Source organism: Myotis nattereri (genome assembly GCF_964212035.1).
Source record: "Myotis nattereri genome assembly, chromosome: 5".
Lineage (NCBI taxonomy): Eukaryota > Metazoa > Chordata > Mammalia > Chiroptera > Vespertilionidae > Myotis > Myotis nattereri.
Window position 1 is genome coordinate 75528314 of NC_138080.1, and position 27246 is coordinate 75555559.

The window sequence follows — 27246 nt, forward strand, 5'->3', positions numbered from 1 at the left end:
AAAACGGAGCTGGCTCAAGTTGTGCTCACTGGGGTGCTGGTGAGGACCCTTTGTGTCGCCAGTGACCAAAAACCAAACCCAAACTGGTTGAAGCCAAGCAGGGAATTTATTAGCTCGTAGCACCAAATGGTCCAGTGTGGAGGCACCTGTATATTTTGCTGGCCTCAGTGGCTCTTCTTGGCTCCCTTCTCCGACAGCTCTCCCACTGTGGTCCCAAGACGATGTCAGAACTCCTGGATCTATGTGAATCCTGTTTTTGAGAAGCAGGAGAAAGCAAATTGTGCTTTTCTGATTGCTCAGTCAAAAGTTCTAGCATTCAGCCTCCTTGTGGCAAGGGAGCACATACATGTTCACCCTTGGACGGTGGCCAGGGGTACGGGATATACTGATTGTCTCTCTCTCTGGAACTGGAGGTGGGCTTCCTCCCACCCAAATGGCACACCTAAGAAATTGGGGGTCCTGGGTAGTAGTAAGAGGGATGTGGATGCTGGGAAGTTAACCAGTAAGTATCCATCACAACCACATAATATATACAGGCATGGCCTCTCCTTCACGTCTGACAAGGGTGGGAATGTCCTTTCGCACCCTGGGTGGGCCAGGTCTGATCAGAGGACTCGGCTGTTGTGTTCCTTAGGCTCAGACCTGTAATCCCCAGAAGGGAGCTTATGAGGCCCCCTACTCAACCACACGCTTCCTTCCTCCCAGGCCTGAGCACACATAATGGAGCTGTAAGCCACTTGCTTTCAATGGAGGTTTGCAGTAAGTGTCCCAGAGTGGGTCTGTGTTGGTGCCTGGAAGCCTGACTTTAGAACTATCTTGAGCATCTAGGGCAGATGGTACCAAATGCAAATGGTTATGTAGAACCCTTTCCCAAAGCTGGATAGAGTTCTGTAGGAGAAACAGAGGCAGCTGGGGGGAAGGGGGTAGACATGCCTTTTACATGCATATAATCAGAGCTCTGCCCAGGTAGGTTAAAAGTGGTGTCAAACTTCGGGGGCAGCTTTCTGTAGCATGTCTGGTTTTGTTTGTGCGGAAGTTTGGGACTCTTGGCTAGACACGTCTGATTTGAACACTTGAAAGGCCTTGGGGCTATGGTAGCTGCAGCATGTATGACCTGTCTACAGGTGGCAGGTGCTTCACAGCTCCAGCTGATTGATGCCATGTGACACCCGAGGCCTTATGTTGCCAGATCATCAACTTTTTCAAAAAAGCCAGAAATCCTGATTATTATGTATCATCTCTTTATTTTTAAATGTTGGCAAGTCATATTTTCAAAAACCATAAAGTGTGTCATTTTGCAGCCTCTGACTTACAGTATAGTTGTGGATCCCTATTGGAGGGCTAGTTGTTATTATTTTGTTAATCCTCACCCAAGGATATTTTTCCATTGATTTTTAAAAAAATATTTTTATTGATTTCAGAGAGGAAGGGAGAGGGAGAGAGGGAGAGGAACATCAATGATGAGAGAGAATCATTGACCACCTGCCTCCTGCATGCCCACACTGAGTATTAGGCCTGCAACTTAATCTCTTCAACTTGATCTCTTCATTCGCAAGGACCAGCCTATTGTAGGCACTCAATTAATGCTTGTTGAATAAATAATGTGCCCTGACTGGGGATTGAACCCTGACCTCTTGGTTCATAGGTCAACACTCAACCACTGAGCCATGCCAGTTGGGCTCCACTGATTTTTAGAGAGAGTGGCAGGGAGGGGGAGAGGCAGTCAGGGCATGAATGGAAGGCAACCCATCGATGTTTCTCCCTCACATCAATGTTTCTCTCTCTCTCTCCGCCCCCTCCCCATCAATAATCATATTCTTGGGTGAAGATTAAAAATATAATATTGCATGTTGAAAAAAAGTTAATAATTGTTTTTTACTATTATTATGAAAGAGACTTTGTATCCCATAAATGTCATAGACTTGAGACCTTTGCCTTCACCACTAGATTGTGAGCTCCTTAAGAATAAGGATTTTATTTGATTGATCTCTTCATGGTCAAGGACCAGCCTATTGTAGGCACTCAATTAATGCTTGTTGAATAAGTAACTGAATGAATAAGCAGGCACTTGGTTGTATTAGTTGAACAAATTAATATGTATACTGTGGAAATTCAAGGAGTCTGAAGGTCTCCTAATGAAAAGATAGAGTAAAACTTTAAGGTTAAGCTAGAGACCAAGCCAATATGAACTACCATGGCATTAAAAAAAAATCCACATTATTTTAGGAGAACAGAAAGAAATTAGCAACCAGTATGCAGAATTAAGAATTATGAGTAACTATATTATATCATTTAGAAAAAAGATGTTGAATAGTGTTGAAAAGGTGCATTAGTAACATCCATCCTTTTGCCCTAAAACCTTCCAAATTGGCAACCTATTTTTAAAAATTGATACCTGTGGTTTTTACTAACTGTGTAGTCACTTAAGGTTAAATGACTTTTCTATGAACTGATTTTAATCAACCTACTGGGCATGATGCCACAAAATTTTCTTGGTGACTAAATGTAAAATGATAGTATCTCTTTCTTCTTTTTATTTTAATCTAACCTCCATCTTTTCAATCCTCAAGCATATGTTTAAAATAAATTTTTATTGAATAAATAACATTATAGGAAAATAACAGAACTTCTTCCTCTTGGCCTAGCAACTTTCAGTGTTTTTGATGACTTCTTCCAATCTTTACTAACACATAGATAGCTTTACAGAGTTGTAAACCAATGAATATATGCAATGTGTGTTTATCTTTTTTGCTTAATTTTTCACATATCTATTTGTTTATTTTAAAGGTTACCTGCTATTACATGAAACTGGTGAATCATAATTTACTTCACCATTTGGGTTGTTTTCAGCATTCCACAATTTTATCATTTTTAAAATACTGTATAATTTCTAAATATTTCCTTATGCTAAGGAACTTGTGTAATAATTTTTTAGCTTTTGTTACATTTTACCAGATCACTGCTCTGAAAATATTCAATGCACAAAAAATAAATCTCTTATATTTTAACAGTGTTTTGCAACTTATAAAGTACTTTCTAAAAAGTCCATTGTATCATTTCTAAAATATATCCTTATGTTAAGGAAGTTGTGTGATAAATTTTTTAGCTTTTATTACATTTTATAAGATCACTCCTCTGAAAATATTCAATGCACAAAAAATAAATCTCATATTTTTACAGTGTTTTGCAACTTATAATGCACTTTCAAAAAATAACTTTGTTTAATCCTGATATCAGCACTGTGGGATAGATTTCTTTCCCTGAAGTCTCATTAGCAAAACTAATGGAATGAATGAAATGAACCCAGAAGGAAGGTATGATGCCAGAAGCGGTGAAAATCAAAGAGATTGACAAATAAGTTGGTAAACCTAAATAAATAATGCTGGTTAAAAACAATTTATTTAGGGGGTTTCAAGGCAATGAGGAACAGACACTAAACAATGATCATGTAGGAGATAGAAAGAGTGATCAGACTTGGTGCATCTTATGGTCTTGTATTGTTTGGGAGGATGCTAAAGATATTAACTTTAGACGTCAAAATAGGCATGTGAAGTTTTTAAGAGTAGCCGCTAAAATAACAGAAATTGAATGTATTAAGTCCCAAACCAGTGGACTAAACCATGGGAATAAAGGAAGCTTAATCAATCCAGAAACTAGGAAAGGAGAAAAAGTAAAGAAAAAGATATGAGAAATATATCCAAATTTATCAGAAACAATAGTAATTGAAAAATAGATTAAACTCACCTATTAAAAGGAAGATACTATAAAATTATATTAAAATCATTTCAGCTATTTTCAAGAGATACACTTCATGAAAAATGCCATTAAAAGGTTGAAAATCATGCCAGGCTGGTGTGGCTCAGTGGTTGCGCATCGACCTATGAACCAGGAGGGACATATGCCCAGGTTTCGGGCTTAATCCCCCTGTGGGGTGTGCAAGAGGCAGCCGATCAATGATTCTTTCCCATCATTGATGTTTCTATCTCTCTCTCCCTCTTCCTTCCTCTCTGAAATCAATAAAAAAATATATTTTTTAAAAGGTTGAAAATCAAGGGATAAAAAATAGACTGATCAAATACTAATAAAAATAAAGCTGACACAGTAATACCAACACTAGAAAGATAATTTATATGAGAAAGTATCATAAGGATAAAGAGATTCACTAGCCGGTATAAGATAATATCTCATGGTAGTTTAATTTCCATTTCTTTGAGTATGCTATAAGTGAAACCAAACATTTTTCAATAGTTTACTGAGAACTGGGAACCTGACTGATTTGCCTTTTTAGTTATTTTTATTTTAAGGAGTAATCATTTTTATTGCAAATCTTTTCCACCTTCCTCCTAGAGTTATCTTAGTTTTAGAGTTTCCTATTGTTACAAAGTTGAAAATTTTTGTAATGGAATTTACCTTCTCATATCCATTTTTTTCCCTTTAACTCATAACTTTTCTTCTGAAGTATTTTAAATGACAGAAAGCATGACACTATCATTAACACCTCCATATGTACCTCAGAAAATGATCGTTTTCTTACATAGCAAAATATTATCACACCTAATATAATGAAATTAATAATTCTTTTTAGCATTTAATTTGCAGTCTACATTCAGAAAAAGTTTTCCCATGTATCCCCCAAATTCCCTTCACATCTCTATGTTCAAATCAGGATCAACTCCAGGACCACATGCTGAATAGGGGTAACATGCAACTCAAATCTTTTCATTTGCAACAGTCCTTAAAAAACAAACAATCAAATAAACAACAAAACTAGGCTTTTAAAATGTCCTTGTTTTAATGACAAAGAGAACCAGGGCTAGTGTTTTGCAGTACATCCAGGTTTACCTCTTTAATCCTTGTGTATTATTAGCTTAATCCTTAATTCCTGTGAACTAGAAGTTAAATTTAAAGGTGTGATTAAAGTATAACCTTTGAAAAAAACTGCATAAGAGGTGATGTTGGATACTTCATATTAAGATTTCAGGAGGAGACAATGTCTGGTTGCCCCAGTCATTGCTAATTTCTTGTGTTACTTTGAGTATAAAATTCTGTTTTAAAAGTGAGGGTTAAAAAAAAGGGGGTGGGGGAGAGTTGTTATGCCCAGAATTCAAGATCCCCAAGAAACCACGCCAGGGAGCCAGTCCGATGCAAAAGCAGAGGGTCTCTTATACAAGCTCGCTTGGTCCCCCCCTTGCCTCTATTACTGGATGCAAGAGAGAGCCCCGAATCCCAAGAGAACAAAGAATTTATAGGGCTTGGGGTCGGGGGTTCAGGCAGGGTGCAGCTAGGGTCTGGTTACACAAAGACAGGGGCGGTGGCCAGCATACTTTTGGCCTTGGGCTAGTTTCCCCCCGCTTTCCCATTGGCCGAGATAAGGGCAGGCTGAGTAACTGATACACCCTGCGGCTTTTTCTTGGAAAGAGGGGTTAAGGACACAGCCATCAGTCCTGCTCTGTCCTTTCAAGAGTAATTACATTTCTGGATTTTCTTTTATTGTTTTCAGAAATATCTAGCTCTTCATCAACCTAGAACTTAAGAGTGGTTAGTAAAATATAGATTTGCTTTTTTCTTCTTACTGGCATCCAAGTATTTGTCTTCAAGGATGGGGAGTGTCTGTCCCATGGGCCATATAAGGCCCTCGCAATCATTTGGTTTGGCCCTGCCAAGACATTAGGGGTAAGTTAATTAAATGTTTGACCAAATATAGCAGGCTAATTCTTAATTTTATAATTTTGTATGGCCCTCAAATGATGTTATAAATATCCAAATGGTCATTGGCAGAAAAAAAGGTTCCCCACCCCTGAAAATTGGTGGGGGGCGGTGGGGGGGAAGTGGTCTTGGTGGTTACACATCTGTTTACATTTGTCAAAACTCATGGAACTGCATGCTGGAAAGAGTAAATTTTACTGTAAGTTATGCTTCAGTAAACCTGATTTTTAAAAAATGAGCTTTCATTATTTTAATACTGGGCAAGAGCATAAATCAGGCTTCCTAGTTTCTTCACTGTTTATATGTTTTGAGTCCTACTATGAGAATTTCCTTTCAATCAACCACAGAAAATAGGTATGAAAATAATGAACTCACCAGTAAAGTTCACTTCGAATAGTCTTCGGAGGTGCTAAATTTTCATTACTTTAGCGTCTCCTAGTAATTTTTAGGTAGTGAGTAAAAAGAAAACATTAAAAAGTAAAAACTCTTTTTTTAAATAAAAAAGGCTTTACTCTAGTGTCATTGTTTTATCATATTTGGTAATAAGGCATTATTGTATACATAAGGCATTATTGTATAATTTCAATCTGTTTTGTTCCATTGGTAATTTAAGATATGTACTGTAATAACTGACCCTTTCATGTTTTCACACTTGGTACTTGAAGACACTATTTACTGGCCTTCCCCACTTGCATCTTTGATGTATTTTTTAGTTAATGTATTAAGTTCTGTAACTGATTGTCTTGGGACTATGTGATTAGAGTGTTTCCTATGCTTTTCTAGCTCAGTAGTCCAAAGTGTTTACTTTGATTTTAGTATCTTCCATTACTGCTTTTGTAATTTTGTCTATACATCCTTGCATGTGATATCCCTCAAATTGGTTTCCAAAAAGCAATATTCTCATTTTTAAATTTATTGATTTTGAGAGAGAGAGGAAGGCAAAAAGAGAAATATCAACTTGTTGTTCCACTTATTTATGCATTCATTGGTTGCTTTTTTTTTTTTTTAAAGAGCATTTGTGGGAAGTTTTAATTCATTACCTTTTTAAAAAAATATATTTTATTGATCTTTTACAGAGAGGAAGGGAGAGGGATAGAGTTAGAAACATCGATCAGCCGCCTCCTGCACACTCCCTACTGGGTATGTGCCCGCAACCAAGGTACATGCCCTTGACCGGGATCGAACCTGGGACCCTTGAGTCCGCAGGCCGATGCTCTATTCACTGAGCCAAACCGGTTAGGGCATCATTGGTTGCTTCTTGTATGTGCCCTGACCAGAGATGGGACCTGCAACCTTAGCATACAGGGACAATATTCTAACCAACTGAGCTACCAGGCCAGGGCCACAATTTTCTTATTTTTGAGAAAGGTAATTTCTCTTTCCCTTATTTTACTTTAAATTTCTTGAAACATAAAAGTTGTACATACTTCATGTATACAATGTGATGACTCTGGAGGTAAGTCTACTCCGTCAATGCCACTAGTGCACCTGTCACCTTCAAGTTCCCTCCCACCTTCTCGGTAGGAACACGTAAGATCTACCCTGTTAGCAAAATTGTATTTATACAATATAGTACTCTTCACTGTAAGCACTATGGTATATAGATCTCTTACTAGTCATCTTGCATAACCGAAACTTCCTTTTTTGAAAGGTGTCTATTCCTATCTTGTGTTAATACTTATGACTAGATTTCCTTCACATCATATGCCAGAGCGTTTGACTTTTAGTCTTAAACGCCTCTTTACACTCTTACAAATTACTGAGGACCGCAAAGAGCTTCAACATTTTATTTTTATTAAAATAGTCGGTATACAGTATTATATTGGTTTGAGGTGTACAACACAGTGATTCGACATTTATATACCCTGTGATCGCCACTCGAAATCTAGTAACATGCCACTGGTCACCATTGCGATGGCGTCACCACCCGTCATGTGATCACCAGAAAAAACTCTATTAGTGAGCAAATGAGAGTAGAAAAGGTAAATAACAGCTACTTTTAGAAAAATAGTGGCTTTTTTTTGTGAGAGAGAATTATTGATGAGAGAGAATTATTGATCCGCTGCCTCCTCCACGACACCCACTGGGGAGCAAGCCCGCAACCCCTGCATGTGCCCTTGACCAGAACCCAACCGATGCCTTATCCAGCGGTTCTCAACCTATAGGTCCCGACCCCTTTGGTGGTCAAACGACCCTTTCACAGGGGTCGCCTAAGACCATGCTGCATATCAGATATTTACATTATGATTCACACCAGTAGCAACATTACAGTTATGAAGTAGCAACGAAAATAATTTTATGGTTGGGTCACAACATGAGGAACTGTATTTAAAGGGCCAGAAGGTTGAGAACCACTGCCACTGAACCAAACCGGCAAGGGCTAGGAAAATAGTTTTGACGTTAGCAAACACCGCACTCTCCTCCATTCCCGGGATCCCACTTTGAGAACCGTGGTGGTTCGCTGCAAGTCTTCGTCTCCCCTTAGAGATAGTGCCTCTCCATTCGCCCAGGACCGCCAGCAGTGATCAGGGAGCCGGAACCGCCGCCACCGGAAACACGCAGGATCCAACCCTCTAGGTCCGCAGGGCTCCCAGAAGCCGGCGCTGCGCACGCACGCAGGGCGGGCCTCGCGTTCCCAGCGTGCCCCGGGCCTGCGGCGTAAAGGCGCGCAGGCCGCAGCCGCTCACGTGACCCGCGGGGCAGCAGAGGCGGGAATCTGTGAGTGGGCACGGTCGCGGGGTCCCGTGGCCCGTGTTTTGCGTCTCCCGCGGGCATCCCTGGGCGGCTCCGGCCCGCCAGCCGGGAAGAAGGCGGGCGTGGGAGGAAGGGTTCCAGCCGGAGCCTTCGCTCCCAGCGGGAGCCTGCCGGCCCGCGTTCGCCGCGCTGCTGCCTCACCGCTCAATCTTGCTGGTGTTGAAATAAGAAACATTTACAAACATGTCCCGGATCGAAAAGATGAGCATTATGGGCGTGCGGAGTTTTGGAATAGAGGACAAAGATAAGCAAATTATCACTTTCTTCAGTCCCCTCACAATTTTGGTTGGACCCAATGGGGCAGGGAAGACGGTAAGTGCGGAGTAGCCCCCTTCCGGTTACCGGTCAAGGAACCGAGGCCTCACACGCCCGGGGAGCAGGATGCTGATGAGGAACGAGAGGCGCCCCTGTGTCTGGGGCCCCAGGAAGTGCCTGTCCTCTCCTCCGGTGACTTCCCGGCCCCGGGGCGTGGTCAGCGAGTGCAGGAGTCGCCCAGACCCAGCACCCGAGGGTGTCCGGGCCCGTGGGCAGGTTCTCCGGGGAACCCCACGGGCCGACAGCCTGTCCCGCAAGAATCCTTGTCTGTATCGGTGCATTTCAGCACCTTGCTCCCAAGCATAGCACTCTCTTCATGGTAGTTTTCTCAATACAGGAACTTCATAAAAGGTTATGAAATAGAAATATGTGAGTTTACAAGTATGCCAACTGTTTTAAGTATAATTAATAAAAAAATAAATGGCTTAATTTTAAAATGAAACATGCAGTGAGGCTTAAATTGGAAAACTGCAGGCATACCTCGTTTTACTCTGCGTGGTTTATTGCTCTTACAGGTGCTGCGTGTTTTTTGTGTTGTTTTTTTTTTAATGAAATAAACTTAAGGCAAACCCAGCAAAAAAAAAAATAAAAAAAAATTGACTTGCTTTATTGCAGTGGCCTGGAACCAAACCCGCAGTATCTTCGGGCGTGCCTGTATTTTGTTGTGGGATGCGCTTCCCTAGTCAAAAAGTTGGAGCACAGCTTATTTACTGTGGTTTTTTTAAAACGGGGAATATTTAGGAATTTAGGTTAGGCCCTGCAATGGCAAGCAGTTACGGAAAAAGGATAGCCAAAAGGCTGGATTGTGTTCTGGAAGGGTGGCTTGAGAAAACACAAGGCGTGTAACAGGGAGACGAGTCACTGAGGTTTTGTTAAAAGCGTAGAGGAAGAGAGAAGGTTTAGCGCTGAGGACTGAATGTCTGACTCCTGTCTCCTTTTATGCAAAAATGTTGTATTTATTGCACGCCTTTGGGTAGCTGGCATTGTATTAAGTGACCCACTGTGAAGGAGACGAGTATCGCGTTGATGAGCGCTGGCTGTGCAAGAGTGACCTCAGTGTCCTATGCCTTAGTTTCCTCATTTGTAAAGTGGAGATAAAAGACAGTTTCGAGAGCCTAGGATTAATGTGAGAATTACAAGGTTACTCCATGTAAAAGTGGTTCATTCAATACCTGGCACATAGTAAGGTCTATGTAACAGCCATTGGTTTTGGTGGTGGTGTTTTTTACTTTTCTAAAAATTTCAGTTTTATCAAGGTATAATTCACATAAAATTGTAAGATATTTATAAAGTATACATCTGGTGGTCTGATAATACCTCATGGTGGAAGGACTCCCCCTATGTAGTTAATTAACAAATCCATCATCTCACACATTTATCTTTTTTAGTGAAAACATTTAAGTTCAGCAAATTTCAGTTATACAATATTGTTATTAATTATGGTGGCCATGTTTTTTAATTAGCCATTGTTATTATTAAATTAGCTTAAATGATTTTAATTGGAAATAGTGAATTTTTTCTAAATAATTATTATTTATTATACTTTTAAAAAATATATTTTTATTGATTTCAGAGAGGAAGGGAGAGAGAGAGAGAGATACATCAATGCTGAGAGAGAATCATTGATTGGCTGCCTCCTGCCCCCTACTGGGGATCGAGCCCGCAACCCAGGCATGTGCCCTTGATCAGAATCGAACCCGGGACCTTTCAGTCCACAGGCCGATGCTCTATCCACTGAGCCAAACCGGCTAGGGCTATTATACTTCCTTAATTGTGTAGTTTTTCTATGAACTTACAACAATTATTCTTTAATAGTTAATCATACCTCTGTTGCAGGTTTTATGTCTGATTGTATCCTTAGAGTCTCTAAGGCAGTGGTTCTCAACCTTCCTAATGCCGCGACCCTTTAATACAGTTCCTCATGTTGTGGTGACCCCCCAATTTCATTGTTACAAATTGAACATAATTAAAGCATAGTGATTAATCACAAAAACAATATGTAATTATATATGTGTTTTCCGATGGTCTTAGGCGACCCCTGTGAAAGGGTTGTTCGACCCACAGGTTGAGAACCGCTGCTCTAAGGTAAATAATATTTTTATAATGAATATTGTATGATTAATTTCTGTGGTTCTCTTATGGCTAAATGTAATTTTCTCTTTCTTTAGACCATTATTGAATGTTTAAAATATATTTGTACTGGAGATTTCCCTCCTGGAACCAAAGGAAATACATTTGTTCATGATCCCAAGGTAATGGTGCTAGTAAAACTTTGTACTTTTAAACTAAATTGTTTATAATTATAAAAGTGATAACAGCTTATTGTAGAAACCTAGCAATGGCAAAGTATAAAGAGATAGGAATGTCACCCACACACAGTCTTAGCACCCAATGAAAACCATTGTTGACATTTTCATGTATTTTCTTATCTTTTACATACTGTTTAACATAGCTGAAGACATACTCGAATTTTGTATTCTGAGGGTTTTTTTTCCACTTAACATCATAAAGTCCCATGTCATTAAAAAATTAAGTTCTTAATCTAGGTGTTTGGTATATGGGTGTTCTTTATAATCTTTATGCTTTTTTATAATGTCTGAAATATTTCTCCTTAAAACATGTAACATTTGTGAATGTTTTTAATAATTGCATACTTTTCTTACATTGCTTTTAGTTTTTCATTAAAATGTACCATGACGAAAGTCTTTGCCTGAATCTTTGAATTACTATTTATACTATTGGTGTTTGTCAAGGACATAGAATTTTCTGTACATATTTGGCCTGTAGGTTTTTCTTATTGCATATATTGGTGCCTCTCTCAATATCTACCCCTCACAAGAGTTTGTTGTATATTTATTCCAGGCTTTTTTTGTGTTTATGAAAACATATTTGTGTGCATATATAAATATACTCACATATGTATTTTAACACATGGATAGAATTTTATTATGCCATTTTACAAATCAAATAATTATTTAGTGACCTACTATATGTCTGTTTATATACATACTAGAGGCCCAATGCACGGTCCAGGGGAGGGGCCGAGGGAGGTTGGCTGTGGGAGCGCACTGACCACCAGGTGACAGCTCCTACATTGAGTGTCTGCCCCCTGGTGGTCAGTGCACATCATAACAACCAGTCGACTGGTTGTTCGGTCATTTAGACTTTTATATATGTAGATATTCAGGGGTGGGCAAAAATAGGTCTACAGTTACGAGTACACAGAGTTTTTATTGTAGTAATATTTATTAATTATTGTATTCTTTTCCACCCCTGTATATACTCTTATTTCGTTGTTTTACTAAGTTGAATTCCATTGAGTTTATATTCTGTAGTTCATTTAACTGACTCCCAGTTGGTCATTGAAATTTCTACTTTTATATTACTATAAATAGCTAATAATTAAAGTATTTATTAATTTTCCACTTAGAAATAGAAATACCATTTAGTACATATACTGAGCCCTCTCTATTCACATTTTCTTTCTTCTTAAACCTGTAATCTACCCTCCTTGATTGATGATCTTGCCTTGTACTATATTGAGAAAGTAGAAGGAATCAGATGAAAACTCTCTCGTTTTCCAGTCATAAAATCTTCCAAACTACTCTGTATATGGACCCATGCTATCTGTTTTCTCTCCTGTATTAAGAGTAAATTGTTTATTATTTTATCTAAAGGTCAGCCAACTCCTCTTGAAGGCTGGATCCAATCTCTCTTGTCATCTCAAGCATTTTGCTTTCCTAGTGTTCCTTCTTGCTCTTTCAGTAGCAATTTCTCCCTCTGTATAGGATCATTCACATCAGCATGCTCTGGTAGCTCCAATCTATAAACAAAAACAACTGTCTTTTTACTTCAAATCACCCCTTTGCTACTACCTCTTCTCTGTTCCAGTTTATAACAAAATTCACAAGAGTTGTATGTACTCATTGTCATCACTTCATTGCTTTCCATTTTCTCCTCAGCCTACTCAGTTCAGATTTTCTTCTTTTTTTCCTCACTGAAACTGCTCTTGTAAAGTTACCAGTAATATCTATGTTGCCAGATAAAGTGGTCATTTTATTTTTCTTTTCCTTTTATTTAAATACTAGAGGCCCGGTGCACAAAAATTTGTGCACTTGGGGGAAGGGGAGGTCCCTCAGCCTGGCCTGTGCCCTCTCGCAGTCTGGGACCCCTCGGGAGATAACGACCTGCTGGCTTAGGCCTGCTCCCGGGTGGCAGAGGGCAGGCCCAATCCCTAGGTGCAGCCCCTGGTCGGGCTCAGAGCAGGGCCGATTGGGGAGTTGGGGCGCCTTCCCCTGTCATGCACAGAGCAGGGCAGATTGGGAGGTTGCGATGCCACCCTCAGTCACGCTCAGGGTAGGGCCGATTGGGGGGTTGGGGCACCGCCCCGTCACACTCAAGGCAGGGTCGATGGGGAGGTTGCGGCGCCACCCCCTGTCACGCACAGAGCAGGGCCTATCAGGGGAGTTGGGGCTCCCTACCCTGTCATGCACAGAGCAGGGTCAATCAGGGGGTTGGGGAGCTCCCCCCTGTCATGCACAGAGCAGGGCCGATCAGGGGGTTGAGGAGCTCCCCCCTGTCACTCACAGAGTAGGGCCGATAGGGGAGTTGGGGCACCGCCGCCTGTCGCACTCAGGGCAGGACAGATCAGGGAGTTGGGGCGCCGCCCTCTATCACGCACAGAGCAGGGCTGATCAGGGGGTTGGGGCGCCGCCACTGTCACACTCAGGGTAGGGCAGATGGGGAGGTTATGACTCTACCCCATCACACACAGAGCAGGGCTCATGGGGGGTGGGGGGGCACCGCCCTCTATCACCCACAGAGCAGGGCCGATCAGGTGGTTGGGGCACCGCCACTGTCACACTCAGGGCAGGGCCAATGGGGAGGTTATGACTCTACCCCATCACACACAGAGCAGGGCCCGTGGGGGGAGGGAGGGGTTGGGGCGCTGCCCTCTAACACTCACAGAGCAGGGCCGATCAGGTGGTTGGGGCGCCGCCACTCTCATACTCAGGGCAGGGCCAATGGGGATGTTATGGCTCTACCCTGTCACACACAGAGCAGGGCCCGTGGGGGGCGGGGGGGTTGGGGCCCCGCCCCCTGTCACACACACAGCTGCAGGGCGATCAGGGGGTTTGGGTGCTGCCCCGTCACGCTGATCCCGGTGCCGGGAGGCCTCGCGGCTCCGCTGATCCCGGTGCTGGGAGGCATATTACCCTTTTACTATATAGAATAGAGGCCTCGTGCATGGGTGGGGCTGGCTGGTTTGCCCTGAAGGGTGTCCTGGATCAGGGTGGGGGTCCCCACTGGGGTGCCTGGCCAGTCTGGCTGAGGGACTGAGGCTGTTTTCAGGCTGGGACTGAAGCTCCCAACCGCTCCGTTTTTTCTTTTTCTTTTTTTTATTCTGGGCCAGCTTTAGCTCTGAGGCCTTGGCTGCTGAAAACAGGTTTCTGGCCTTTGTTTACCGTCTGTATTTGATACAATGTTGCGGTCCGGCTGGCTGAAGCTCCGCTGAGTAAAGCAGGTTTCTGGGGTTTTTTTAGCTTCTTTATTCGCAACATAGTTGCTGAGAGTTGCAGCTGAGAGGCCGGCAAGTCAGGCAGGGAACGTTGGAGTTCTCCATCACTGAAGCAAGCAAGCCTCCCTGTTCGCATCTGCTGCCAGGCTGCCGGCCACCATCTTGGCTGCCAGTTAATTTGCATATCTCGGCCCTACTCTGTGAGTGACAGGGGGATTAGCCAATGGGAAGGGTAGCAGAGTGACACTAATTACCATGTTCCTCTTTTATTAGTGTAGATATTTTTATTGATTTCAGAGAGGAAGAGAGAGGGAGAGAATGATGGAAACATCAATGATGAGAGAGAATCATTGATTAGCTGCCTCCTGCATGCCCCACATTGGGGACTGAGCCCGCAACCTGGCTGGGAGTTGAACCATGACTTCCTTGTTCATAGCTGATGCTCAACCACTGAACCATGCCAGCTGGGCTAAAGTGGTCATTTTCTAATTCTTATTAACTTCTCAGCAGATTTGATACAGTTGGTTAATCCATTGATTTTTGGAGAGAGTGGAAGGGAAGGGGAGAGACAGAAATATCAGTGTGAGGGAGACCCATCGATTGGTTGCCTCCCGCATACACCTGAACCAGGGCCAGGCATTGAGCATGCAGTCGTGCCCTTGACTAGAATCAAACCTGGGACCCTTCAGTCCGCAGGCTGACACTCTCCACTGAGCCAAACCTAGCTAGGCCGGTTATTCCTTTTTTTTTTTTTTTAAACATTTTTATTGATTTCAGAGAGGAAGGGAGAGGGATAGAGAGATAGAAACATCAGTGATGAGAGAGAATCGATAATGGGCTGCCTCCTGCATGCCCCCTACTGGGGATCAAGCGCACAACCCAGGCATGTGCCCTTGACCAGAATCAAGCCCGGGACCCTTCAGTCCACAGGCCAACGCTCTATCCACTGAGCCAAACCGGCTAGGGCTGAAGTTCATTCTTTAAATGAATATAATTAATTTACCTCTAAGCAAAGTGATCAAGAAAAAGACACAAGTTACCAATAATAGGAATGAAAGAGGTGACTTCACTGCAGATCTTATAGTCAGTATATAGGTAATAAGGGAATAGTGTTAGCAAACTTATACCAATAACTTCAACTACTTAGATGAAACGGAAAAATTCTTTAAAGGACACAAGCTGTCAAAGTTCACTCAATAAGAAATTGATTCAAAGTTAAAAACCTCACAATGAGAACTTACTTCAGGCTCCAATGGTATCACTGCTAAATTCTACCAAACATTTTAGGAAGAAATAATATTTCTATACAGATCCTTTTAGAAGAGTGAGGGAGAGGAAAATGTCCCAACTCTTTATGAGGGTAGCATTACCCCATACCCAAATCAGACAAAGACACAAGAAAACTAGATGATACCATTCATGAACATAAATATCTCCACAAAATTTTTAGCAAAATATTAGCAAATCAAGTTCAGCAATATGCAAATAAAGATAATATTCCAGGTGTGCTCTCCCTCCAAGGAGCGTGCCCATGCCATTCCCCTTGCCCCTCTTCTCCCCCCTGCTCCCCTGCATGTATCCCCTAATCTCTAAGGGACTGCATGAGATTTGCAACCAGGGGAGCAATGGGCAGTAGAGCTCTTCTTGGGCTATCTCCTGAACTTGTCTCCAAAGCCCCCTGTTCTCTGCCTTCCCAGTGAGCTCAGGCAGCCCAGCCTAGGCTCTCCTGTTGCTTCTATGGCCTTCCTTGTTTCACTCTTCTAAGTATATTTTTGCTGCGGTCAATAAACTTTATGCTTGCTTTTCTAAAAAAAAAAACAACCACAGAAAACAAGATAATATTCTGTGACTAAGCAGGGTTTATCTCAGGAATGCAAGTTTTGTTTGACATTTGAAAACCAATTTGTCACATTAACTAAATAAAGAAGAAAAATATAAGCACCAGTAGGTATAAAAACAGCATATAAGTTCAATATTTGTCCAGATAAAAACTCAGCACTCTCTTTTATTCATATATGTATTTGATTTTTTACAGAGAGGAAGGGAGAGGGATAGAGAGTTAGAAACATCGATGAGAGAGAAACATTGATCAGCTGCCTCCTGCACATCTACTGGGGATGTACCCGCAACCAAGGTACATGCCCTTGACCGGAATTGAACCTGGGACCTTTCAGCCTGTAGGCCGATGCTCTGTCCACTGAGCCAAACCAGTTAGGGCATCTTTTATTCTTAAGTAATTCAAACCAAAAGCTAGTAGGTAAGGCTGAGAGAGGAAGGCATCAACAAAAAAATAGCTGTGGCAGCGTGGTTAGGAATTGGAGTCCAAGTGAGGAATGAATGAGTCCATCATTATATATAAAATTAAACTAAAATAAGTGGGGGGAGAATGAAGCCCTTAAGTAGAATCTTAAAATTATTTTCAATTACTGTTGACATACAATATATTAGTTTCAGGTGTACAACATAGTGATTAGACATACGACTTACAAAATGATTACTCTAGTAAGTCTAGTACCCATCTGGCACCATACATAGTTATTACAATATCATTGACTATATCCCCATGATACAAATAAGCATGGGTTTATTGACTATATCCCCATAATATAGTCAATGATACTTCTTTGGCATGCTAAAGCTCTTAAAAGGCATCCAGTAAGAGGTGCAGGTGGAGTTTGTTAAGGAAAAAGCAAAACAAAATCCTAACAATTTATTTACATTCATTAAAAAATGTTCTCTATTCAGCTCAAGTGGGAATAATAATGAGTTGCTAAAATAATACGCAATTTGTATTTAATTCCTTCCCATTTTTCACTCATCCCTCCAGCCCTCCTCCCATCTGGCGACTATCAGTTTTCTGTATCTATGAGCTTGTTTCTGTTTTGTTTATTTTGGTTTTTTTTTTATTTCACATATAAATGAAATCATAAGGTATTTGTGGGGGTGACCAGGCTGGCAGGGTGGGGGCAGTTAGGGGTTACCAGGCCGGCAGGGAGGGGGCAATTAGGGGTGACCAGGCAGGTGAGCAATTAGGAGCCAGTGGTCCAGGATTATGAGAGGGATCCCAGATTGGAAAGGATGCATTGCTGAGGGTACACACACACACCCTCCCCCGTGCATGAATTTTGTGCACTGGGCCTCTAGTATATAAAGCATAAAAACAGACACATCGATCAATGGAACAGAATACTGAGCCCAGAAATAAACCCATCCTTATTTATATCTATTCATGTCCACTGCCCATTATTTGGTTTTTATTGCTGTTAAGTTATATGAATTTCTTATATATTTTGGATACTAACCCTTTTTTGGATGTATTATTGGAAAATATCTTCTCCCATTCAGTAGCTTGTCTTTCTGTTTTATGTTTGGGCCCTCTCTTTTTCTTTCTTTTCTTTAATCAGTCATGAATTTTTATATATATATATAAAATATATGAAGTATATATATATATATATATATATATATATATATATATATTTCAGAGAGGAAGGGAGAAATAGAAACATCGATGGTGAGAGAGAGAATCATTGATAGGTTCCTCCTGCATGCCCCCTAGTGAGGATCGAGCCTGCAACCCGGGCATGTGCCCTTGGCTGGAATTGAACCTGGGACCCTTTAGTCTGCAGACTGACACTCTATCCACTGAGCCAAACCAGCCAGGGCTCTCTTTTTCTTGATGTGTCTGGCAAAAGGCTTATCAATTTTGTTTATCTTTTCAAAGAACCAGCTCTTGGTTTCATTGATCTTAGTATTTTTTTTTTAACCTCTATTTTGTTTATTTCTGCTCTGATCTTGTTTCCTTCTTCCTGCTCACTTGGGCTTTGTGTTTCTAGTTCCTGCAGGTGTAAGGTTAGATTGTATATTTGTGATTTTTCTTATTTCTTGAGGTAGATCTGGATTGCTGTGAACTTCCTTCTTAGAACTGCTTTGGCTATGTCCCATAGATTTGAGGTCATTATGTTTTCATTTTCATTTATCTCAGGTGTCTTTTGATTTCTTCTTTGACCTCATTGTTAACAATTCATTGTTTAGTAACTTGTTATTTAGCCTCCATGTGTTTGTGTGTTTTCAATTTTCTTCCTGTAAATGATTTCTAATTTCATGCTATTGTCATCGGAGAACATGGTTGGCATGATTTCAGTCTTAAATTTATTGAGATTTGTTTTGTGGCCTAACGTGTTCTATCTTGGAAAATATTCCATGTACACTTGAAAAGAATGTATATTCTCCTACTTTCAGGTGAAATGTTCTAAAAATATTAATTAAGCCGGTCTGGTCTAATGTGTCATTCTAAGCCACTCTTTCCTTATTGATTTTCTGTTTGGATGATCTATCTATTGATGTCAGTGGGATGTTAAAGTCCCCTCCTCTTATTGTATTACTGGTAATTTCTTCCTTTATGTCCATCAATATTTGCTTTATATATTTAATTGTTCCTATGTTGGGTGCATAAATGTTTACAAGAGTTATATCCTCTTGTTGGATTGATCCCTTTATCATTATGAAATGTCCTTCTTTGTCTCTGGTTACTGCTTTTGTTTTAAAGTCTATTTTTTCTCTTACAAGTATTGCAACACAGTTTACTTTTTGTTTACATTTGCACAAAATATCTTTTTTCATCCCTTTACATTCTGTGTTTATCAAGCTGAAGTGGGTCTCTTTTAGACAGCTTACGTATATATGGTTCTTGGTTTATATTCATTCAGCCATTCTATGTCTTTTGATTGGAGCATTTAGTCCACTTACATTTAAAGTAATTGATAGATATGTAGTTATTGCCATTTTATTGTTTTTTGAATGTATTTTAGTTCCCTGTTCCTTTCTTATTTTCTTGCTATCTTCTCTTGTATGTTTATGACTTTTTATAGTGTTCTGTTTGGATTCCTTTCTCTTTATTTCTAGTATATATCTTACAGATTTTCGGTTTGTGGTTAATATATGCTTCATATATACTAAGTTATATTTGTAGCAGTCTGTTTTAAGTTGATATTTGCTTAACTTCAAACATATTACAAAATCACTACAATTTTTGCTCATCCCTTCTACGTTTATGTTTTTGTCATTTTTTACTTTTGTGTCTGTGAGTGTATCCCTTAATTGATTGTTATTTTACACATTATCTTCCTACTTTGCCTTTAACATTTTTTGTAATACTGGTGTAGTGGTGATGAACTCTTTTAGGTTTTTCTTGCCTGGGAAACTCTTTTATCTCATTTGATTCTAAATGATAGCCTTGCTGGGAAGAGTAATCTTGGTTGTATTTCCTTGCTTATCATCACTTTGAATATTTGTCAGTCCCTTCTGGCCTGCAAAGTTTGTGTTGAGAATTAGCTGATAGTTTTATGGGAGCATCTTTGTATGTAACTAATTGCTTTTCTCTTGCTACTTTTAAAATTCTTTATCTTTAAACCTTTTGCATTTTAATTATGATGTGTTGGTGTGGACCTGTTTGGGTTCATCTTGTTTGGGACTCTCTGTGCTTCCTGGACTCATGTGTCTATTTCCTTTGCTAGGTTAGGGAAGTTTTCTGTCATTATTTCTTCAGTAGTTTTCAATCTCTTGTTCTCTCTCTTCTTCTTTTGGTACCCCTATGATGCAAATGTTGGTATGCTTGATGTTGTCCCAGAGGTCACTTAAACTGTCCTCAGTTTTTAAAATTCTTTTTGCTGCTCTTATTGGGTATTTTTTGCTATCTTGCATTGCACATCATTGATTTGATCATCTGCTTCATGTAATTTGTTGTTGATTCTTTCCAGTGTATTTTTCATTTCAGCTATTGTAATCTTTATTTCTAACCGGTTCTTTTTTTATGTTTTCCACCTCAGTGAGTTCATCTAATCTTCCCCTAAGTTCGTTGAGCATCCATTACACAGTGTTTTCAACTTCGTATCTGGTAGGTTGCTTGTCTCTATATCATGTAGTTGTTTTCTGGAGTTTTGTCTTGTTCTTTTATTTAGGACATGTTTCTTCATCTCCTCATTTTGGCTGCCTCCCTGCATTTATTTCTATGTATTAGGCAGATCTGCTATGTCTCCCAGTCTTCACACAGTGACCTTATGTAGTACATGTTCTGTGGGTCCCAGAAGCCCAGTCTCTCTAATTACCTCAGCCGGGAATTTTAGGGTTTTCCCCTTGTATGAGTTGTGTGTGCCCTTCTGTTATAGTTGAGCTTTGATTGCTGTTGGCATGTCATAGGTTTGGTTGACCCTCAGACTAACTGGCTTTGAGTACTGGGTGTGACTACAGTGAGTGAGCTGTTGTGTGGGAGCTGACCCTATGAAGAGGGAATCACTTTAGTGGGCTCTGGTGCCTGTTGAGTTTGCCCTTTTGGTATGTTGTTTGTGGAGCTGGTTGGGTGGTGCTTTTGGTGTAGTTTAAAGCTGGCCACCCAGTATGTTGGTTCTGGAGCTTTTTGGGAGAGGTTCCAGTGTAGGCCAAGGTCAATTGCCACTTGTGCTGGGCTTGAGGTCACCCGGTAGGATCAACAAAGTGATCTGCAGTTGATTGCTTTTTGTGCAGGGCTTGGAGGCATTTGCGTGATGGCATGGTGCAAACTGAAGCCAGCTGCTACTTGCGCTGGGCTTGGGACCCTTTAATGGGTACCTTGATGTAAGCTGAAGCCAGTGCTAACTTGTGCCTGGCTATAGCTGCTTAGTTGAAGCTACATTTTAAACTAAAAGTGGCCACCACTTATTCCAGGCTTGTGGCCACCTGATGGGAATTACAATGCAAGTGAAGACCAGTCACTGCTTATGCTGGGCTTAGGGCTGCTTGCAGGGCATCCTGAACTCAGCTGCTGCTTGTTTGGGGTTTGTGGGCCTTTGAGAGATTTTAGGAAGGTCCACAAGCCCTCGGCAGGCCCCCTGTGTGGAGCAGCCACTGCAGGGCTGGACTTGAGTGGGGTGGGGTCTTAGGGAATCACCAGGGAAGGCTAATGCCCACTTGTGCCCACTGACTGAGTGAGAGGAGTGTTCAACAAAGGAATAGTGATGCCTATCAGCACTTCCTCAGGGAGAGCTGCCTGGACCCCTGCTCCTTCAGCCCTTGCTGCGAAACTAATTCCTCCCTGGATGTCCCTGGCACTTTTCAAGCTGCTGTCCCTTCTCTGGACCCCAGAACAAGTGAATTTATCAGTGAACAATTTCATGCACAGGACCTTTAAGAAGACAACTTGATTTTTAGCAGTCCTCTGGATCACTGTACTCAATCCCTGCTGGTTTTCACAACCCGGTATTCTGGGGGACTTCTTTTCCTGGCACTGGTGCGCCTGGTTGGGACCCATTGCTCCTCAGGGGGGACCTCTGCAGCCCAGCTCTTCCTCCTTATCCTTTTTTAAAATTATTATTATTTAAGGTATTACAAATAGTAGTACACGTCTCCTTTTTTTCCCCATTGACCTCCGCCCGGCCTCCCCTACCCCCATTCCTCCTCTACCCTCAGCACTTGCACTCACACCGCCCGGTGTCTTGCATCTGTGGGTTGTGCTTATATGTATGCATACAAGTCCTTCGGTTGATTCCTCCTTGTGGAGGCCTGCTGGCTAGCACCTTCGGATGATTTTTAAATATTGTTGGCTGGACCCAGAGCTCAGGCAGAGCCATGCCCTGGGGGCAATCCTAGTCAAGAGGCTAGGATGCCACTCAGTCTGACTTTCCCGCCCAGGTGCTAAGAGAAAGGATGGATCCTATTAACTCAAGACCCACCCAGATGTGATGTAACTTCCTGTTACCTCGAATATATATTAAATTTACTTCCAATGCTGCGAGTCTGTCTGCCCCTCCATCAGAGGGCAGATGCCACACCTGGTCCCAGCTTTCCCGCTATTTCTCTCTCAGTCTTGTTTTATTCATTTTTCCTTAAACCTCGTCGTGTCTAATCAAGATTCATCAACCCCCCGCGTTCTCTCTCTCTCTCTCTCTCTCTCTCTCTCTCTCTCTCTCTCTCTGCGCTGGTTGCGGGAAGAGAGAACTCCCCCCAATACCTCCTGATTCTTAATCACTACACTTTGGATGTGAAACCTGCTGGTTCTGTGTCTCTGCTCCTTTTACCAGTCTTGACATGGCTTCTTTATGTCCTTAGTTATAGGACTTCTGTTCAGCTGATCTTCATCTGGTTTTCAATGATGGTTGTTCTATAACTTAGTTGTAATTTTAATGTATTCATGGGAGTAGGTGGGCATAGCGTTTAGCTCTTCTACCATCTTTGCTGGAAGTTCATAGAATCTTAACTAATAAATGTAGGAGAAATAATGGAACTAGAAAATTACTATTGGATAGCTATTTAGTAATCATTCAAGTAAAAAACATTCATTACTAGATGCTAAACCTCATGGAGGAAAGCTTGATAAATATATTTGTATGATCTTAATTTATTTCTCCTCCAATACTTACTAAAAGCAAAGTAGAAGAAAATAAGTTTATGGTGGAGAAGCCTGACAGGTACTGCTTTTATCAGAAACTGGTGTTAACATCCCCAGTAATGAGATAAATTGAAATCAAGTTTCATCTGATAAGATTCAATGAAAGGAACATATCACCATTTCTTTAATATTCCTGCCAAAGATGAATAATCTGGTTATAGTCATAAAGAAATATTAGACAAAGACAAAGATGGGGAGACATTCTGTAAATTTTCAAAATTATCAGGTATGCAAATCAAGGAAAAGCTGAGGAACTGTTCCAAACTGAAAGAAACCAGAGACATGATGTGCACTTCTGAACCGTGTAAATTAACAGTGTGTAATTTTGAAATAGCTTTTTTGTTATAAAAGTCATATTGGAACAATTGGCAAAACTTGAATGGAATGTGATGACTATATGGTGTAATATATCAATATCAATTTCCTGATTTTTATGATTGAAATGTTTCCTAGGAAATATTGGTAATGGGATAGCAGATGAGCAACTTACTCTCAAGTGGTTTGGGGGCAGATTATGTATACTATATTTCTACTTTTCTGTAACCTTGTAATTTTTTAAAAACTTTCAAAAAATGTTTTTGGTGCTTAAAAACTAAAATTTATTTGAAAAATCACACGCCTGAGTTTTTAAAAATATATATATTTTATTGATTTCAGAGAGAAAGGGAGAAGGAGAGAGAAATAGAAACTTCAATGGTGAGAGAGAATCACTGATAAGCTGCCTCCTGCATGCCCTCTACCGGGGATCAAGGCCGCAACCCGGGCATGTGCGCTTGGCCGGAATCGAACCTGGGACCACTCTGTCTTCAGGCAGACACTCTATCCACTGAGCCAAACCAGTTAGGACACCTAATTTCTTAATGATGCTGAATAATATAGGGGAATATATAATTTTAATAAATCAAACTGTAAAATTAAATTCTTTTGTTCACTCATTTTCAGTAAAATTGCTTTTCCTTCAGAACTAGCATTCTAATGCTTATTAAAGTAGCATTTTTTTTCTATTTTATCTTGAAAGATTGCTCAAGAAACAGATGTTAGAGCCCAGATTCGTCTGCAGTTTCGTGATGTGAATGGAGAACTTGTAGCTGTGCAGAGATCTATGGTGTGTACTCAGAAAAGCAAAAAGACAGAATTTAAGACCCTGGAAGGAGTCATTACTAGAACAAAGTAGGTGTTTATTTTATATTTGATTATCCGTTCATTTTCTGTCTTTTAGTTTTTTTATGGTTTTTCCTACTACTTTGAGTTTATTTTAGGGGAGCATATTAATTTTTTAACAGACTATTTTTTAGGGCAATTGTAGGTTCTCAGAAAACTTGAGCAGAAAGTAGCCTGTATAATCCCTGCCTCTACATATGCACAGGCTCACCCACTGTCATCATTTAATTTTTTACTTGGTTACAATTTATCAGTTAAACAGAATGATAATGTTCCGTTCTTTTGAGTAATTTATGAACAGTTGCTGAATTGAAGATCCATAGTCACTCAAATATAGATTGAATGAAAAAATGGTAGTATCGTGTAGGGATGGGTGAGATGAGAAGTAGACAAGTAGGAGAGAGTAATAATTTGTCCATTTCAACTGAGCAGGTGTCATCTTGCAGTGAGTGTGGATTTTGGAATTAGGCCACCCTGGGTTTAAGGCTTTATCTTTGTTGAGCAAATGACTTAACTGTGACCTTACCCCCTTCCTTTTTCATTTATTTCTTATTTGTTAAACTAGTGAAATAATCCTTTTATTTAACCAGTAACGTGTAGCATCTATTATGTGTTAGAGGTACTATACTAGCCACTAGCTTCTTAAGCAGGTTCTTTTTAGTGGCTTTTAAGCACATACCTTTGATTTCAGTCCACTCCAGTTACTGTTTCCATCTTCCCCTTTACAGCCAATCTTCTCAAATGAATTGTTGATACTTACTGTTTCCATTTCTTTACTTTCTCCTCACTCCTTCTCTAGCCCCTTCCTCTACTGAAACAGCTACAACTAAGGTCACTAATAACCTCTGTACTAATTAAGATAATGTTATGGTTATATAAAATAGACCTCACAGTTAGTGAGCTTGTTTTTTTTCATTTGTAAAATTGGGGTTCAGTATCACTGTACATATTAAAACAGATGTAAGGATTGTGCTAGTGCATATTAAATGCTTAATATGTATTAGGAGCTCATGTATTAGTTTTCTATGACTGCTGTAACAAACCACAAACTTAGTGGCTTAAAACAACAGAATTTATTTATTTTTAAGTATATTTTTATTGATTTCAGAGAGGAAGGGAGAGGGAGAGAGAGAGAAATATCACTGATGAGAAAGAACCATTGATCTGCTGCCTCCTGCATGCCCCATACTGGAGATGGAGCCCACAACCCGGACATGTGCCCTAACTGGGAATTGAACCATGACCTCCTGGTTCATAGGTCAGCACTCAACTACTGAGCCATGCTGGCCAGGCAAAACAACACAATTTATTATCTTGCAGTTCTGTGATTTAGAAGTTTGAATTGGGTCTCACTAATCTAAAACCAAGGTGTTGGCAAGGCTGTTTCTTTATGGAGGCTCTAGGAACAGTCTGTTTCCTTGCTCTTTCCACCTTTTATTTTATTTATTTATTTTAAATGTATTTTTATTGATTTCAGAGAGGAAAGGAGAGGGAAAGAGAGATAGAAACATCAATGATGAGAGAGAACCATTGATTTGGCTGCCTCCTGCATGCCTCTTACTAGGGATTGAGCCAGCATCCTGGGCATGTGCTCTGACCAGGAATCAAACCATGACCTCCTGGTTCATAGGTCAGCGCTCAACCAGCGAGCCATGCCGGCTGGGTACTCTCCACCTTTTAGAGGCCACCCATATTCTTTGGTTCCTGGCACTCTTCCTCCAAATTCAAAGCTAGCAACAGTGGACAGAGTTTTCACATCGCATCACTCTGACTTCCTCTTCTGCCTCCCTCTCCCAAACTTAAGGACCCTCTCCTTACCTTGGCCCACCCATACAATCCAGGATAACCTATTTTAAAGTCAGATAAAGGGTAACTTCAATTTCATCTCTTCTTAATTCCCCTTTGCCTCATAAACTAACACATTCACAAATTCAGGGATTGTAATATAGATCTCTTTAGAAGGCCATTGTTCTATGTACTACAACGCAATAAAAAGTAGATGTTAATCACTTCTTACTTGAACATGTTTTTAGATTTCCATGACATGCCGAAACACTGTTCCCTCTTCCTTTTCCTTAAAGCCAACTTCTACCCAGCCAATAAAAGTTGGAGCTGTACAGACTTAGTCCTAGATCCCCTTTCATTTTTGCTCTATATTCTCTTCTTAGATAATCTCATTTATACCTATTGCTCAATTTACTGTGTATTCATAGGTAACTCACAGATTTATGTCTCCAGGCCAGACCTCTGTTTCTAGACTGATGTACTTAACTGCCTCTCTAATTTTTCTACCAGTTGTTTCAAAGATGCCTCAGATTCAACTATACCAAGTTCATGATCCTTCCCCTGACTCCCCTTGAAAAACCTCTTACAGTTCTCTTACTCTCAGTGAATGACACCACTACCTATCTGGTGACACAAGCCGAGAACCTAAGTCTGTTTTGACATCTTCCTTGCCCTTCATATTCAGTCCATTATCAACTTGTGTGGATTTAACCTGAATGTCTTTTTAGTCTTCTTCTTTCTATCTCTATGATGACCATTCCAGTTCAAGCTACCATTATCTTTTCCTGGTCTAATATGATAACTTCCTGCTCTATCTGTGCCCATTCAATCCCCCTACAAAACATTCTCACTTCATTCAGTGTAATGTTTTAAACATACATAAGGGAATATATAAATGACAGGAAAGATCGACACTGCTTCTGCCTACCTCATCTAGTTGTTAACAGATACTGGACAGAAGATATGAAAGAACATGGTAGATTTGTCTTTCTGCTGGAAGATACTGAGAGATCTCTTGGAATCCAAGGACAAGGATGCTCCTCGCTCTGGGTATACTGATCTCACTTAAGAGACCCCAAAGCAGCTCTCTTTATGGTATTGCTTTGGCAGTGTGAACCTAGAGCTTGGGGTCTACTGATAAGAATCCTCCCTGGATTTGCTAGATGGGTACCACTAAGGTTTGTTTGCCTTTACTCTCCTTTTACCATGTGTCTGTTATTAAACAACCCCTTATCTAAACTACAGTCTTTACATGTTTTTGTTTAAGGCACCTTTGCCTGTCTGCTGTGGATTATCATGTTTTGTTCTATTCTCTTAAGACCCTTATTTTCCTTATTTTTAAGTTCTAGGGATGGGAGGTAGTTTATTTTTCCCTATGTATTGTCTATAGGTATTTTAAATGATTGTAATTAAAAATCCAAATATGTAAAAACATATTACATAAATTCTTACATCTTTTTCTGAACCACACAGTTTTATGTACTTCTTTTCTCAGTGAACTGCTGAATTATTTCAGAATACTTTTTTTTTTTTAATTTTTTTTTAAATATATTTTATTGATTTTCTACAGAGAGGAAGGGAGAGC

The 27246-nt window shown here is 40.5% G+C and overlaps 1 protein-coding gene across 1 annotated transcript in view; it reads left to right on the forward strand.

The window, feature by feature from the left end:
* The first annotated feature begins 8383 nt into the window (after nt 1-8383).
* Nucleotides 8384-27246, forward strand: part of RAD50 (RAD50 double strand break repair protein) — a 71439-nt gene continuing 52576 nt past the window's right edge. The window contains exons 1-3 of the mRNA XM_081093139.1: nt 8384-8772; nt 10944-11027; nt 23734-23885. Coding sequence (XP_080949265.1) covers nt 8644-8772; nt 10944-11027; nt 23734-23885 — 365 coding nt within the window. The 5' untranslated portion in view covers nt 8384-8643. The remainder of the gene's footprint in view (nt 8773-10943; nt 11028-23733; nt 23886-27246) is intronic.